This window comes from Typopeltis vanoorti, chromosome 24 (assembly GCF_054136105.1).
Source record: "Typopeltis vanoorti isolate ZY-2024b chromosome 24, IOZ_Tvanoo_1.0, whole genome shotgun sequence".
NCBI lineage: Eukaryota > Metazoa > Arthropoda > Arachnida > Uropygi > Thelyphonidae > Typopeltis > Typopeltis vanoorti.
The window spans coordinates 50,890,409-50,907,405 of record NC_143572.1 but is presented as its reverse complement, the minus strand read 5'-3'; the positions used below and the strand labels follow the sequence as shown (position 1 = coordinate 50,907,405).

General features: G+C 37.2%; 1 protein-coding gene across 2 annotated transcripts in view; it reads left to right on the top strand.

Moving 5' to 3' along the window:
* LOC150093190 (guanine nucleotide exchange factor DBS-like) overlaps window positions 1-16,997 on the top strand; it is a 450,940-nt gene that overhangs the window by 336,840 nt on the left and 97,103 nt on the right. For both annotated transcript variants that reach the window (XM_090413275.1, XM_090413276.1), the window contains 2 exons: window positions 1,214-1,306; window positions 15,335-15,460. In XM_090413275.1, coding sequence (XP_090269401.1) covers window positions 1,214-1,306; window positions 15,335-15,460 — 219 coding nt within the window. The remainder of the gene's footprint in view (window positions 1-1,213; window positions 1,307-15,334; window positions 15,461-16,997) is intronic.

The following is a 16,997-nucleotide window of genomic DNA, read 5'->3' as shown; positions in this document are numbered from 1 at the left end:
TCTCCAATGGCTACAGTGAACACAGTATCAAAAAAATAATCAATTCCTCCCCCATTCCCCGTCCCTCTCGTCAACAAGAATTTAAAATGCCATCACCATACCCTACATCCGAGGCACTTCGGAAAAAATAGCCAAGATACTTAAAAAGTATAACCTACACACAGCATACAAGCCCTACCGCAAACTTGCTACCCTTATCCGTTCTACGAAAGATCAGCTCCCCCCTCTCTCTCTCTGCCTGGAGTTTACAAAGTACCCTGTTCCTGTAAGCTTGCGTACTTTGGACAGACAGGCAGATCAGCATCCATCCGCCTGGAGGAACACAAGTCGTACATCGTTAAACACAACTATGGCCATTCAGGCTTGGCTGACCATGTTTTGGACACCACCCACAGAGTATCATGGAAGAAAACCACCATGCTCCACCACAGCAAATTCAAGAAAGAGAGACTTTTCTTAGAAGCAGCAGCAGCTCTCAGAAACCAACCAAATCTTAACAAATACAGTTGCATTAAGCTTCCGAAGATTTGGGAAACACTCATCACCAGAGGTCCCACCTTACATTCCAGGCCACCTACTACCGCTCTTAGAGGGCACTCCACCTAGATAGGACTTTAGTGTCACCCACGTGGTTGGGCTTAATATTGTAAGTTTTTGTGTGCATGTTACATTAATTGTTTTTGTAATCCCTGTAGATGTCCTAGTGACTAGGACGAAATATAGGAGTATTAAATTCTAATTTAATTCACTCTGAGTGTTGTAAAAAAATCCATTAAACCTCCAACATAATGTCCTCCCAGCACTTAAGCCTCTACACAAGAATTATACATAACTTTGCATTATGGGATACTAAGACAATTGATGTGAAGTCATAAGCTTTTATATATGAGTTGCCCCAGTCCTGAAAATAGTTCAGGTGCAAACTAGTTTGCTTACACCTGGATGTAAGCAAATAATTTAATTAATAAAAAATTCTCTATAATAATGCACGTACTCACCAGTCTAACTCTGCTCATTCAGACTAAAATTATAAAAATAGAAAGAAAAAAAAAAAAAGAAATATGTATTTATGCAGTTAGCTATTTTTACACTGAACATTTTTAAGAAATTTTAGTATTAATAGCTCAGTTGTGTGAATGTTTTACTTCAGATCTATTTTATTACAGGGTTTTGTTAACAAATTTTTACTTTTTTTTTAATTATATTTATTCAGGAGTGTCAGAAGAATCTTGGACATAAGCTTCCATTAGCAGCATATTTATTAACTCCAGTACAAAGGATAACCAAATATCAGTTACTGCTTAAAGTAAGTTTTCTTTCTTGTATGTTATTATATAATGAACATGCAAGAGAACTATTGGCAATTTCATGTTGAAACCTCATTTCAGATTTTTCTCTCAAATTGTTCTTACTTTTTTTTACTATCCATGAGGGAGAATGAGTAGAACAGTTGAGGCATTGGACATGAGGAAGAAATGAGCAAGAGAATTAGTGGTGGTTGTAGGGACAAAGGATCTAAGTGGACATAAGGAGTATGAGGGAGAATATCAGGAGGTTATTGAGAACAGTAAAAGATAATAGTGTAGTGGGAAAGGTTGTCAGTGTGTTGCCGAGTTATGATGATGAGTCGAGACGGAGAGTCAAAATCATGAATTGTATGCTAGTGGAGCTGTGTGAGGAGAAGGGGTACAGTTTGTGGATGTATGGTATGTGTTTGAGGGAAGAATGGAATTATACAGGCATGATGTGATGGGTTGCATTTGAATGGCTTTGGAGTGTGAGTGTACTGGAGAAAGTGTTACTAGATGGAAGTACAGTGTGTGATGCATGCAACAGATCAGAAGAAAGAGATGAAGGTAAAATTAGGAGAATGGTATTGAAGAGACAGAAGTGCTTAGCAGTGGAAACAGTACTGGTGTCAGAGATGAAGAGGGAATGGGAATGCAAGGAATAGAGGGAAACAGCAGGAGCCTGACAGAGAGACATGACATGAGGTGAGTGGATATTGAAAATGGTACTGAATATGTGTATGAATATGGAGTATATTGTGATGTGGGCAGGTAAGTTGAGAGTGATCAGATATATGTGGTAAGTGGTGATAAATGTGATTGGGCAAGGGAAGGTGTAGTAGGGAAATCATAACCAACAAGTAGCTCTGATAGGACTGGTTATAGAGATAAAAATGAACTACTGTATTTGTATTCAAGATACCAAGTAATTTTATATATAAACTTGGTTTTTAATCCTATTTTCAAAGTAAGCAAAAAGAAAAGTAAGTCAAGTTTGCGCCTGCACGTAGTGCCAGTCTGAGGCAACTCGTGGTAACGTAGTGCCAGTCTGAGGCAACTCGTGGTAAAGGTGGATTGAACTCCGATCACTTTCCTTAGTATTTTTTCCCAAATGTAAAGCACATCCCCTTGCAGAGATGTATGATGCTATGCATTAAAGGCAATGGTCACTACCCATACCAATGTTGACCTTGATTGAGGTCTCATCAGTGGGAGCCAGACCTGAAAATGCTAAGGTTGAAGTAATGCAGAGCTTATGAATTTTACCTAAACAAGTTGCCACAAGGTGCTTTGACCTTATTAAATAAAATCTCAGGATGCGAGATAGATGTAAAAAGTTTTTTTAACTTGGGTATATTATGTATTCAAGATACCAAGCAATTTTATAAAAAGTTGGTTTCCCAAATAAGCAAACAGACAAGTAAGTCAAGTTTGCACCTGCACGTAGTACAAGTCTGAGGCAACTTGTGGTAAAGGTGGATTAAGCTTCAATCACTTTCATGATTTGCCTCAGACTTGCACTACGTTCAGGCGCAAACTTGACTTACTTGTCTGTTTGCTTACTTGGGAAATAGGATTAAAAACTAAGTTTATATAAAATTACTTGGTATCTTGAATACATAATATACCCAAGTTAAAAAAAACTTTCTAGAACTACTGTATTTGTTTACAAATTCCAAAAGTATCAGAAATAAGGGAGATGAAATGGTTTTGTTGATTGAGTTTATTTGCCCCAAAATTATTGGAATAAGTAAAACTTGATTGAATGAATCTTTCTTTTAGACACACTCATCACACGTTCTTCCTTCAAGCTGTCTCTCCTTCTCAGTTTGCTGCAAGCCTACACACACACAGGCCAGTACATACACAACTTCTTATCACCACCCTACACAAAAACTAGGGGTCATAAGCACCCTTAAACACAGAGCTCAAACTATTTGTTCAAATGAACAAGCTCTTAACCATGAATATGAGACCATCAAACATACCATTTATAAAAAATGGATCCAGTATAAAAACCATTCACAAGATCCTCCACAAAGATACCACTAATAACAAAAAAGATTTCAAGAATGCTATTGCTATACCATATGTTAGTGGCATTTCTGAAAAAATAGACAGAACTCTACACAAATGCATCAAAACCACCTTTAAACCCCCGACAAAATTAAGACACCTACTCAGTTCTTCCAAGGATCCTCTGCCACACCTAGCCCACCCAGGGGTTTACAAAATACAATGCATATGTAACATACCATACATAGGGGAAACAGGGCGAACCATCCCAATCAGGAAGGATGAACACAAACGACACATAAAATACCTCCATTTTGGAAAAACCGGCCTTTCTGACCATGCACTCCAAACATACCACAGAATTGATTGGAAAGGTACTAAGTCCCTACACCGCACCAAAACCTACTTCAAGCGGAAATTCAAGGAAGCATGTGAAATGCTCAAACATGATCCAAATCCGAATAAAAACGATGGTCTAACCATTCCAAGAATGTCGAGGACCCATCTGCAACCTTTATAGCAACCACAAAGAAAAATCTCAATACAAGAAGACTTGGTGAAGCGGATTTTTTTTTTTCCCTGAAATTCAATAGCAACCTTACTGTACAAATCCAGAAGATAATCATAAATAACAATATGAACTCTATAATTCCAGAAGAATCCTAGTATGTGAGAACTAGCAGAGTTTATTGTAGGTTTTTTTTTTTTTATCACTAGAGGGCAGGCTAAGAAAAAAGATTAGTTAACAACGTAGATGTAATTTACCTGTATAGAGTGCAACAGCATGTAGCTTGGTTCTTATACACGTGTATCTTTCTCATGATGACCTCAATACGGTGGTCGAAACGTCGAGTTATTATTTTATTATTAATCAGTAAAATAATCTTTTCAACACATGTTTTGTGTCCCTAAATTCATAAATATGAATTGATTGAATGAAGATGAGATTCTAACAGGAATAGAAATGGAAGGATACAGTATTTTTCATGAGGATAGAAAAGACAAAAAAAGGGGGGGGGGGAATTCTGCTGATGGTAGCAGAGGAATTATGTCCAAATAAGGCAGGCATGAAAGAGGGAAATAGTGGCAATGGTAATGAGGCAGTGTGGTGTAAAGTGGAGGACATAAATACTCATTTAGTTGGATATTGCTATAGGCCAAGGAATGTGGAGGGTGGTGATGAAGAAATGTATAAACAACTTGGATTAGTTAACAAAGGAAGGGCTATTATGGGCGATTTTAATTATGGTTGGTATAGATTGGAATGAGGAGATAGCATTTGGGAAGGAAAAAGAATTTCTCACATTCTTGAGAGATAACTATCTCAGGCAGCATGTAAAGAAGGACACGAGGATCGAGAGTTTTAGATCTGATCATTTCTTCAGAAGATGTAATTGTGAGTGGGGTTTCACTCTTTCCTCAAGTTGGTAAGAGTGATCATGAAGTGATCACCTGGGTTGTGGCTAGCCATATGCAGGCTTCTGTGAGGAAAGGATATGTGGAAGTACAAGGCTGGTGACTATGACAAGCTTAGGAGACAGTTTGAAGCTATAATATTGGATGCAGAGTTGAGCAGTAAATAATAAATGCTGCTTGAGAACTGACAAAGAAATACAAAACAGCATCAATGTGTGAATGTATTCCAAATGCCAAAAGGCTAAATAAGGTAGGTGTAAAATGAATGAATGAGGGGGCTTAAGCATGAAATCTGGAAGAAAAAGGTACTATGAAGATAGTACAGGATGATTAATGGTAATAATCAGTTACAAGAAGAGAATAAAGAACAATCCAGGACAGTGATTCAGTTGGTAAGGAAAAGTGCAATATGAGAAGAAATTAGCAAATCAGGCAAAGAAAAAACCTTGAGAGTTTTGTAGATATGTGGCAAGTAGAAGGAAGAATGAACATGGTAAAATGATGTTAATGATGAGTGAATGGAAAATCGGTGGGCCCCGACAGGATTCCAGTGGAGGCATCGAAGGCACTGGGGGAAGAGGGAATTCTACTCTGGGATCTGTTCATGAAAGTTTGCCAACAGGAAAATATACCCGAGGAATGGAGGGAGAGTACTCTTGTCCCCATTTACAAGGGTAAAGGGGATGCACAAGACTGTAAAAATTACAGAGGAATAAAGTTGATGTCCCACACAATGAAAATCCTCAAAAGGGTTCTTGATGGAAGATTGAGGAAGGAGGTGGAGATTGCAAAGGAACAATTTGGCTTCATGCCTGGTAGATCAACAACAGATGCTATCTTTGGGTTACAGCAGATGATGGAAAAGTTTCGAGAGAAACAATGGGAGCTACATCTGGCATTTATTGATCTGGAGAAAGCATACGAGAGTGCCAAGGCAAGAAGTCTGGAGGTGTCTGAGGGGGAGAAGAAGGTTCCGGAGAAATATGTCAGGTTGGTGCGGGAGATGTACAGAAATGTGAAGACAAGTGTTTGGACCTGTCTGGGACAGACAGAAAGTTTTCGAGTAACAGTTGGCTTGCATCAAGGGTCAGCATTAAGTCCATTTCTGTTTAGCATTGTGATGGAGGTGGTGACAGAGGAGGTGAGAGAAGATGCACCTTGGACAATGTTGTATGCAGATGACATCTTTCTGTGTGCAGATTCAAGAAAAGAAACAGAAACTAAACTGGAAAGATGGAGAAAAGTACTGGAAGAGAGAGGTATGAGACTGAGCAGAAGTAAGATAGAGTATATGTGTTGCACAGTGGGCGGCGGCCAGGAGACAGATCTGGAGCTGGAAGGAAATGTCATCAGGAAGGTGAGGGACTTTAGATACTTAGGTTCAACAGTGGAAGAAGATGGAGCTGAGAAGGAAGTGGGTTGGAGGAATTGGAGGGAGATGGCTGGAGTATTATGCATTAAGAGGGTGCTGATCAATCTGAAAGGCAAAATCTATAGGATAGTAGCAAGGCCAGCTATGACGTATGCTATAGAAACTGTGGCCCTGAGGAAAAATAACATCAGCAGGATGGAAGTAGCAGAGATGAGAATGCTTAGGTGGATGTGCGGTGTGACCAGAAAGGATTGTCTGAGAAATGACTATGTGAGGGGAACAGTGAAAGTTACGAACTTAGGAGCGAAGATACAGGGGGCAAGGTTGAGATGATTTGGTCATGAGATGAGGAGGAGGAGGGAGGACGAATATGTGGGAAGAAGGGTCATGCAGATGGATGTGCAAGGAAGGAGGAAGCGTGGGTGGCCAAAGAAGAGATGGAAGGAGCTGGTAGAGGAGGACTTGTGATGTCACAAGTCCTCCTCTACCAAGGATGAAGAACTTGGATGTAGTGACAGCCCAAGACAGGAGGATGTGGAGGAGACTCATCATCAATAGTGACCCCAGACTTAAGTGGGAGAAGCTGCAGAAGAAGTAGTAGTAGAATGGCAGCTGCTGCAGAAAATGTTGACGTATTCAGTGATCAATTTATAAAGGTGTTTCATCCTGATCAGGGTGGAATCATGAGGAATTTTAAGTGTAGAGGACATAGGAGAGGATGGCTTAATTGTGAGTGAACAGGAGGTATTTGAAGAAATAAATAACCTTGATGTCAATAAGGCAATAGGGTTTAATGACATTACCACGCATCTTAATGGAATGTTCCAGGGAATTGGCAGTGACTGCATTGGCATGCCTGTTTAATAAGTCTTATAACAGCACAGGTTCCAAAGGAGTGGAAAGAAGGTAAAATTGTTCCACTGTATAAAAGTGGATAAGGCTGTGGCTTCAAATTATAGGCCAATCTGTATATCTGGAGTTGGGAAAGTACTGAACAGATTGGTGAAAAGTAGAATACAGAAATAGGTTGATAACAGAAGTATTCTCTGTGATTATTATTATGGACAACTCCAAGGATGCCCTAAACACCATGTCAAGAACTATTTAGCATTTGTGCAGTATCTATCATACTTTGCTTTGAACTGATTCACTGTCATGGCACTCACTACAGACTCTGGCAACCTATTCCACTCATTCCCCACTCTCCAAGCAAAAGATCTAGTTCTAGCACCTTGCTAACCACACTCTTACTCAGTTTCCATGGATGGCTCCTAGTTCTCCCACTACCACACTTGTTCTGAAAAATTTCCTCTGATTTAATCTTTTAAAAACACTCAGTAATTTGAATGTCTCAATCATATCACATCTTTTCTGCCTATTAACCAGTTTCTGTAACTCGCAAATCTTCAACCTGTTCTGGTAAGGTTCATTCCATAGACCAGCTACCATCTTGATCACTCACCTCTGGATCCTTTCCACCTCTTTCTCATTGCCAAGAAACCCTAGCAGCTAGATCTGCATGCAGTAGCCAAGATGGGGATCTTATCAAGGCTCGATAAAGAGGAATAATAACCTGCTTGTTTCTGCTTGTCAAAATACTCTTCAGTAACCAAGTCATCTGATGAGCTACTTCAGCCACTTTTGCTATGTGCCTACTAAACTTTAACTCCTTATCCACTAACAATCCATTAACACTCCATAATCTCTGGCTTTGTCAGTTTCATGGATTACAGTTCCACCAATGTGGTATACAGTTCGTAATATTTTCACCCCAAAATGCATAACCTTTCACTTTGTCACATTAAACTGATATCCATTCTCCTTTGCCCAGTCTACCAATCTATCTAAATCATCCTGCAAAATTTTGACATCATGTGTATTAACTCTTGCTCTACCCAACTTTGCATCATTGGCAAATAACTAAACAGTTCCTCTCATATCCTTTCCTATATTGTTAATGAATAAATTAAATGGCAGTCCAAGAACAGAACCCTGTGACATGCCACTAGTCACAGGCCTTCTTTTGGACTCTGCTCCTGAACAGATGGAATTGGATGACAGACTTCTGAGTTGGATCAGTCACTGGCTGTCAGAAACTTGTATATGTAAAGTTGTATCTCCCAAAAGAAGGTCACTAGTGGTGTGCCTCAGGGGTCAGTTTTGGCACCATTGTTGTTCAATTTGTATGCTAATATATTGGGATGGGTTCAACTAGTGATCTGTAGCTGTTTGCAGATGATGCAAAACTGTGGAGAGCAATGCAGAGTCAAGCAGATGTTATGGCTTTACAAGAGGACTTGAATACATTGCATGAATGGGTAAGTAAGTGGAACTATCAGTTCAGTATTGCAAAGTGTAAGGTTTGAGGTTTGGTAAGCAATGATGGGATGCAAAGTATACACTTGGTAGTGAAACTTTAAAGGAAGTAGAAGAGATGAGAGATCTGGGAGTGGTGGTGGACAAGGACCTCAAATTCAGGGGCCACATTGCACAAATTGTGAAGACATCACATCGAATAATGGCAATGATGCAGAGGATCCTGACATACAGAAATACAGAATTTATGATTCCATTGTATAAGGCTTTGATCAGGCCTCATATGGATTATTGTGCACAGATTTGGTCACCAGGTTTTCATGGTAATGAGGATATGTTAGAAAGGGTCCAGAGAAGATTCAGAAAGGTGGTCATTGGTCTTTGAATGTGGTGTACGAGGACAGATTGAGAGAATGTAGATTGCGAAACCTCGTGAATAGGAAGAAGAGGGGAGGGGATATGATTGAGTTATATAAGCTAATCTGGGATTGTTATCAGGTTGACATGGAGGATATTTTTCATACAATGAGAGAGGGGATAGAACAAGAGGCCATACCTAGAAACTGTGTAAGAGGGTGTGAGGAACATGTTCTTTGCATGGAGAGTGGTTGGTGAGTAGAATGCATTGCCTGAGTTTGTTGTGAATGTAGACACATTGAATCAGTTTAAGACATGGTTGAATGAATGAGCATCATTTGCAATAGTGTATCTCCCATGATGAGTCTCTGACTCCATGGAGGTCAGATGTTAATAATAATAATAAGATCATGGCTTATTGACTAAATATTTCATGAAAAACTTTAGTTGTCAATATCAACTATATCAAAAAAAAAAAAAAAGTCAGTAGGAAATTCTAGTTATCTGTTTTGAAGCTACAACAAAAATCTGAATTACCATACGTTTATATGCATGGTACTATTTTGATGGTACAATGTTAAGTGACAGACAGTGAAGTTCATGATGGTACAGACAGTGAAGTTCATCTAGGAATATGGAAAATGAATTTCTGGTTCTTAGACAATATGCAATGGAAGACACAAGGATCATAAGTCTTAGATCTGATCATATCATCAGTGGATATGATTGTGAATGGGATGTTGTATCTTTCTAAAGTTATTAAGAATGGCCATGAGGTGATCACCTGGATGCTGGCCAGCCATATGAAGACTTTATGATGAAATGATGTACATGGAACTACAAGGCCACTGATTATGGAAAGCTTAGAAGACAGGTTAGAATGGGATGAGCAGTTAGAACATTTAACAGTGGCACTGCCTGAATGTGTTTCTAAGGTAGGTATGAATTGGATGAATGAGGAAATTATGCATGCTAGATGAGTAATGGTAATAATCAGTTTCATTAGTACAAAGAGCAGGTCAGGAATGTATCTTGGTTGATAAGAGCAGCAGAAGACTAATTTCTGTTATATGAGTAGAAATTAGCCAATAGCCAAAGAATGATTGAGCAGGTGTTAATGGATGAAAATAGTAAATTGGTAATTGCTGCAGAAGATATAGTCAAGATATTCAGTGAGCAATTCATCAAGGTATTTCATCCTCATAAATGTGTGAATGAGAATCTTGAGTGTTATCAAGTATCGTGTTAGAGAGAGAGATATTGATAGTGAGTGAGCAGGAGATATATGATTAAGTAAACTTAATGTCATTGAGGCAGTAACACTCAACACATGGCCACATGTCTGAAAGAATACTCCAGAGTTAATGGCAGCTTTAACACATATCTGTTTGAAAAGTCTTCTATTAGGGTGAATCCCAAAGGAGTGGAAGAGAGTAAAATTGATAAGACAGAGGATATAAATTATAACTGACAGTCTGTATGTGTTTGGAGTTGTAGTTAAGATGTTGGAGAGGCTGCTATACAGAACAGTTGATAATAGTATTCTCTATGATAGTCAGAATGGGTTTGTTAAAGGGAAGGTTTTTTTTTCCAATCACTTGTATATTACAATGTGATGGATGCAAAGAGAGATACTAGAGAATCACATGTGTACCATAGTAAAAATTAATTTATTATACTGATATTTTGTCTTGCATATCATAAGACATCATCAGTGTGAGCAGAGAACAACAATATGGAATCTGAATAAAGAAACAATAGACCATGTGTGTTACATTGGAATCCCTCTATGTCTACAGTCATGTAGACATAGAGTGTTCATAAGTTAAAAACTATTGGGCTGAAACTAAAAATTAAAAATAGATGAGTTAAAAAAACACAAAAAAAACTTGATTACAAATTTATTTAATATAGTGGAGGATGACAATTTTCCACACTTTAGGAATAGTAAGGCAGTCATTATTATTGAGGTTAGGTCAATGCAGGGGAGATATGATTGAAATATACGTCAGTAAGAGGTTGTTGCCAGATTAATGTGGAAGGGCATTTTTCATGGAATGGAGTTAGGCAACAGCAGAACAAGAGACCAGTCCTGAAAAATGCATAAGGATGTGAGCAAGGGGAAGCAGATTGGTTGAATGATGGTGTGGTAAGTGCTTAAATGTTGAATGATGGTGTGGTAAGTGCTTAAATGTTGAATGAATGTTTAAGGCATGGTTTTCAATGAACTATTTGGAGTCAAAAAGATCAAAGGATTACTTGGTTGTTAAAAAGCCATTGTTATGGAAGTAGCTATTTTCTATGTAACCTCATCTGGACTGTTCACAGATTTGGTTATCTGTGGTTTTCAGGGATGTGGATGGTCACCTGCCTCTGTATTGGTCACTTTTAGTGGACTATTGTAAATAATATAAGTAAATTATATCAAAAAAACACAATGCTATAAATGTTTTATCTCTCAAAAAATTATCTCATATGTAAAAAAAGATAGCTAGTTAATGAGTAAGGAGGAGGAAGGAAGTTGACTTGATGTAGAAAATGACATTATTTTTATTAGTGGTGTTGATGCTATTGTATTTGAATTTCAGAACAGAATTGATGCTCTCAGCAACTCAATGTCAGCTAAATGTCATGACAGCTTATCTCTGTTTTTTTTTAACCTAATCTTTATGAGATATCCCTATTTTTTTTAAAGCGATAGATGAAACAGTAAAGGAATAACTGGTCAAAATGGATTAATTGATGCAACTTACACCAGTATCTACAACATTTTACTTTTCTCCTTGTTAATGCAACTTGGTGCTTTCTTCACTTCTTCTCTGTTGTGGTCCAGTTGTGCCAAAATTCTTGGAATACCTTAAACAGTGGAAAAAAAAAACAATATTCCAAATTTAATGTGTACCAAATCTGGAATATGATCTAGATTTGGTACAAATATTGTTTTAATGATGTTGAATATGAGGAAAGATTGAGAAGATGCAATTTACAGAATCTAGTGAATAGGAGGAAGAGGGGTGATATGCTAGAGACATACCAGTTGTAAAGGGTTGTTATAGGATCAATGTTGAAGAGGTTTTTCATAAAATGATGGAAGATCAGGGGAGAACAAGAAGTCATCTCTGGAAGATGTATAAGGAGGGTGTGAGCAGGGCAGCAAGAAGCAGGTTTTTTGCATGCAGAGTTATGAATGATTGGAATGCCTTGCCTGAGAGTGTGATGTCTGCAGAGAATTTGAGTGTGTTTAAGGCATGGCATGATGAGCTGTGTGTGTATGATATAAGGACCTCCTAGATGAGTCTTTGACTCCATGGGGTCTTGGTAATAATAATAATGTCTCTGTAGCTTTAGATGTCTACAGAGAAAGTGATTGCCCTCCCTTATCCCTTTTCTTTCATTTTAGTCTAAGTTGAAATATTTAAAATATAATGGCAAAAGTAGGTTAATTCCAAATGGTTGAACAGTGTTGATCTGTGCAGGAGGAGAATTTCAATTTTTTTTTTCATTCAAAAGAATTTTTCAAACAAAAAAAAAAAAAAAAACTTTTTTTTAATTAATTAATTATTTATTATTTATTTTTTTTTTGGCTTTTGCTACTTTTCAGAGAGCGCTCTAGTCATTTATTGGTTTTTATGTTTCAAATTTTGGCTACAGTGTCCTGTTGAATAACTCTTTCAGGTAGAAGTGGATCAATAATATTCAATTTAGACTGGAGTTACAATAGGTCAAATCTGGGGGCCAAAGGATTGCTGTAATAAGAAAAACCATTGAATTTCTACAGTACTTAAGTGTCACAACTATCGTGACACTTGATAATTGTTTTTATGATAAAATTTGTGGTAAATTGATATATTGCACTTAAACACAAAGGAACACTGGCCGTTAACGTTTGATGTTTTACAAAAATCATCAGAACTGCATGTCAGCCGGTGGTAAATCCAGAATTGCGGGGCATTGGGGTGAAGAAATCATAGTGAAAAAATGATGCAAATTTTTTTTAGTTAAATAACAACAATAAAATCTTTTTGAGTTTTATTTTACATTATGTTTTATTGAACTGTTGAAGTAAATGATAATTAATAAAATGCAGAATATTAAAAATCCCAATGAATAAATATTCCTCATTTGTCCTCTGTCTTAAACCAAAGTCTGGATCTTGATTGATGCCAGATCTAATCATCCTTTCAATCAGAAATTGGGAATTATTTGAATCCTAAATCATTGGTCCAGCACTGTTTAATGATAAGTTGCATTTAAGGTTGCACTAAAGCAGAATGTAGTGATAGGAAACTGTATTTTTTGCATACTACTATTTTTATTTTTTTCAAAAATAAAAAATAAAAAAACTGAAAATTAGGCTGTATGACTTATTCACAATATTCATGTTTTTTCATGTTCATTTACTATTGTCGTTACTTCTTTTCATATTCCTATGTGATGTTCATTATGAGAGCAGATGTTTGTTTTTGAGGTTATACGTGCATTATCTGTACTCGCCATGTCTACATAGGAGATTATTATTATTACATGACACCTTCAGGGAGTCCAAAGACTCATCGAGGGAGGGCACCTACTCTATGGCTCTTTGTTTCCACCACTCAATCCACCAACTACAACAAACTGCAACTACAACACCATCTACTGCCCACCACCACCACTAGCATTATCACAATTAAGTGAAATTTTTGGGGATATAATCTATTTTGTTGAAATTATTATTATTGAAAGAGACCTCCAGGGAGTCAGGGACTCTTCAAGGAAGCCCCCCCCCCCCCACACACACCAGCTATCATACTTATTCTTGAATTTATTCACACTGCTTGCACTCACAACAATTTAGTGGCAATCCATTCCAATCACGCACCACCCTATGAGAGAAAAATCTATTCCTCACCCTCTCCCGTTCTTAGTGGCATTCATTCTCAGCTTCCAAGGATGCCCTTTTGTCCTTTCCCTACCCTCCATAAATTGAAAAATTCAATCAGTTGAAATCCTGTGTGTCCCTTTCAGAACTTTGTGAGTCTCAATCATATCACCCCTCTTTCTCCTGTTTGCTAGTGTCTGCAGTCTACAAATTCTCAATCTGTCTTCATAATCAGTATTCCATAATCCAGATATCATTTTTAACACTCTCTTTTGCACTCTCTCTCTCCAATATATCAGAATCACAACGGAAACCAGACTTTCGCACAATAGTCCAAGTGAGGTCTTATCAAGGCCTTATATAAAGAGACAAAACGACATCCTTATCTGAACATGTGAATGTTCATTTCAGCATTGCAATTATCTTTTGAGTTGTATTTGCAATCTTTGCTATATGGCCCCTGAATTTCAACTTCCTATCTATTAACACTCCAAGATCCCTAGCCTGATCAGTTTCTTCTAGCATAATCCCACCAATATAATATGACATTAGATATCTAATCATGCCAAAGTGAATAACTTTACATTTACTGACATTGAACTTGCATCTATTTTACTATGCCCACAGTTCCAGCCTATTCAAATCATTCTACAAGTACTGCATATTAACAGTATTTATTCCTGATTACCCTACCTATCTTTGCATCATCAGCAAATAGCTGCATGTCACTTGTCAAATCTTTCCCAATATCATTAATGTATAGGTTGAATAACAGTGGACCAAACACTGATTCTTGTGGTACACTACTTGTTACCTTAAATCTTGCAGACTCACATCCCCCATATACCACTTTTTAATATCTGTCTGTGAGCCGTCATTTCATTTCATCATCAGTCATCATTTTGTTCAAAATAGGTCTCGAACAAAGAAGGAAAAAAATGCAAGGGTGCCTATATGAATAACTCAAAATACTCAAGGTATAATAAAAAAATCTGTTTAGAAAAGAAAGAACAGTAAAATTTTGTTTAAAAGTAATTATTATTATTTAGGTCTCCAAGGAGTCAAAAGACTCATCACGGGAGATCCTTCCTAGGAAACAAGTCTATCAAGACTCGTCGTGGGAGGTCCCTCCTAGGAAACACAAAGTCATACCACTCCTTAAACTCGTTGACTGTTCTCGCTCTCACCACTCTATCAGGCAATGCTTTCCATGGTTCAACCACCCTCCATGCAAAGAAACCACTCCTCACCCTCTTGCTTACAGTTTCCTTTTGTAACTTCCAGGGATGGTCCCTTGTCATCACTCCTTCCCACTGTTCAACCAAGCAAAAGAACTCCCAAGTGTCAACCCTGTAACCACCTCTCAACAGTTTAAAAGTCTATGAATCATAGAATCAGTATACTTCAGATCTCTCACCCCCCCTCAGAATCTCCTAGAACTTATTGCTGAATCACCATACTGTCTTGGACATCATTTTCAGTCAAGCAAAGTTAGTAACCTTATGTTGTAATGCAACTCAATATAGCATTTTTATCGAGTGTTTCTTTTTTGTCATTCTGTATGACAATATCAGGCTGCATTTGAAAATGAACACCCAGAGTGTATTAAGGATCACTGCATTTATTACTCATGATCTAAAATAAAGTTTTGATTTTCATGTTTGTTAACAGATAAGAGTTAAGCCATGCTTATTTTCTTTGTTTTAGGATCTTATGAAATATTCTGAGGGCAGTGCAGGTCAATCTGAACTTCAAGAAGCTTTAGAGACTATGCTTAAAGTTTTGAAATATGTCAATGATAGTATGCATCAGGTGGCTATTACAGGCTTTCATGTAAGAGTTTAAATGATGTTTTTTATTAAATTAAATTGTACTACATTAAGTTTTATTAAATTTTCCATAATCGTCTTTCTGCAGTTGCTGTATTCATTCACGTTGAAGTTTACTAGATGAATGACTATGTGAAATAGGAATGAAAATGAATAATAAGTAAATTAAACATCTTTATTATCCATTTGTCACTAATATTATTAACACCAGACCTCCATGGTGTTGTCCCATTTTATGATTTTTATTCTATCTAGTAATTTTCTCTTATCTATGTTCTTCTATTATCTACGCACGAGATATCACCAAAAAATTTACTAATACTTAAGTTATTTCTCCCCTTAGTACCCCTAATATTTGTATTTATACTGCGCCTTTTGGGATATTTAGTTTGAGTTATTATATACAAAAACAAGGAGAAAGAACTAAAATATGTCTGAAAGTGAAACAATGTTGCAGTCGTGACACTTTATCTCGTTTCTTAATACATTAATTTCCCGCGTGATTAGGTTCGTAATTTTTCGAGTGGTGCATTGGACAGCAATTTCAGACAACTGTTTTATCATTGGACAAAAGGTTTATTAAAAACTTTAACATGGTACAATTCAATTTTTGTTATTACTCAATTCAATGCTAAACTAAATACTTACAAACTAACATTAACTTATTACAAGTAATTAGGCTATGATCCAATAATGGGTATTACGATCATGCCACCATACACATTCAACACATAAATTCATTTGACACGGACATATAAGATTAATTCACACTATTTAACTATCCAAACTTAAGTAGATTAACCAAATCTTTTACTGCACTAACACACAACTATGACATTTTAACTTTCCTATACATTACAATAGACATGCAAAATTCTCAGGACACATAATTATTCATATAACATTAACACTTGTCAGCTTACTTTTAATATATTCTGTCAGATACTAAAGTCCTAGTATAAATTTTCCTTGGTCACTTCAACAATTCCGTATTAGAATAATGATACCTATTACAGACAAATTTTAGTTAACGTTAGATATATTTTACAGTACCTTTCTTTCTTGAGTTTTTCATAATGGGCCTTTACCTTTTTCTGATTGAACTAGCTTGGTATAACCTCTTCGATAATCTGTTTCTCTTACGTTCCTTTTGGAATTGAACTTTGCTTACGCGGTCTTAAACTTTCGCAATTCAGTACACACTTTGAATCATCTATATGACGGCTGTGCGACTTGCGACGTGGATATCGATATCTTTATAGCTTTCCCTTTCTCGTGGTTGTCACTGAAGTTGAAACACAAAGAATATGTTTCCTTTTCTTTGACTCTATGGCATTCTTCGCTTCTTACATAGGAAATCCGGAATCGAAATCCCGCTCACTTTTGTTTCCATGTTGTGACGACGGAGATATAACCCCAATCTCCACGCAGGAAAACCGTGTGAAACCTATGCCACGGAGCTCTTAGAGAACTCCTCGGGAACAGAACCAAAACAAAAACCAAAAAGCCTCGTGGGGGGGGGGGTTCCAACCCTTTTATAC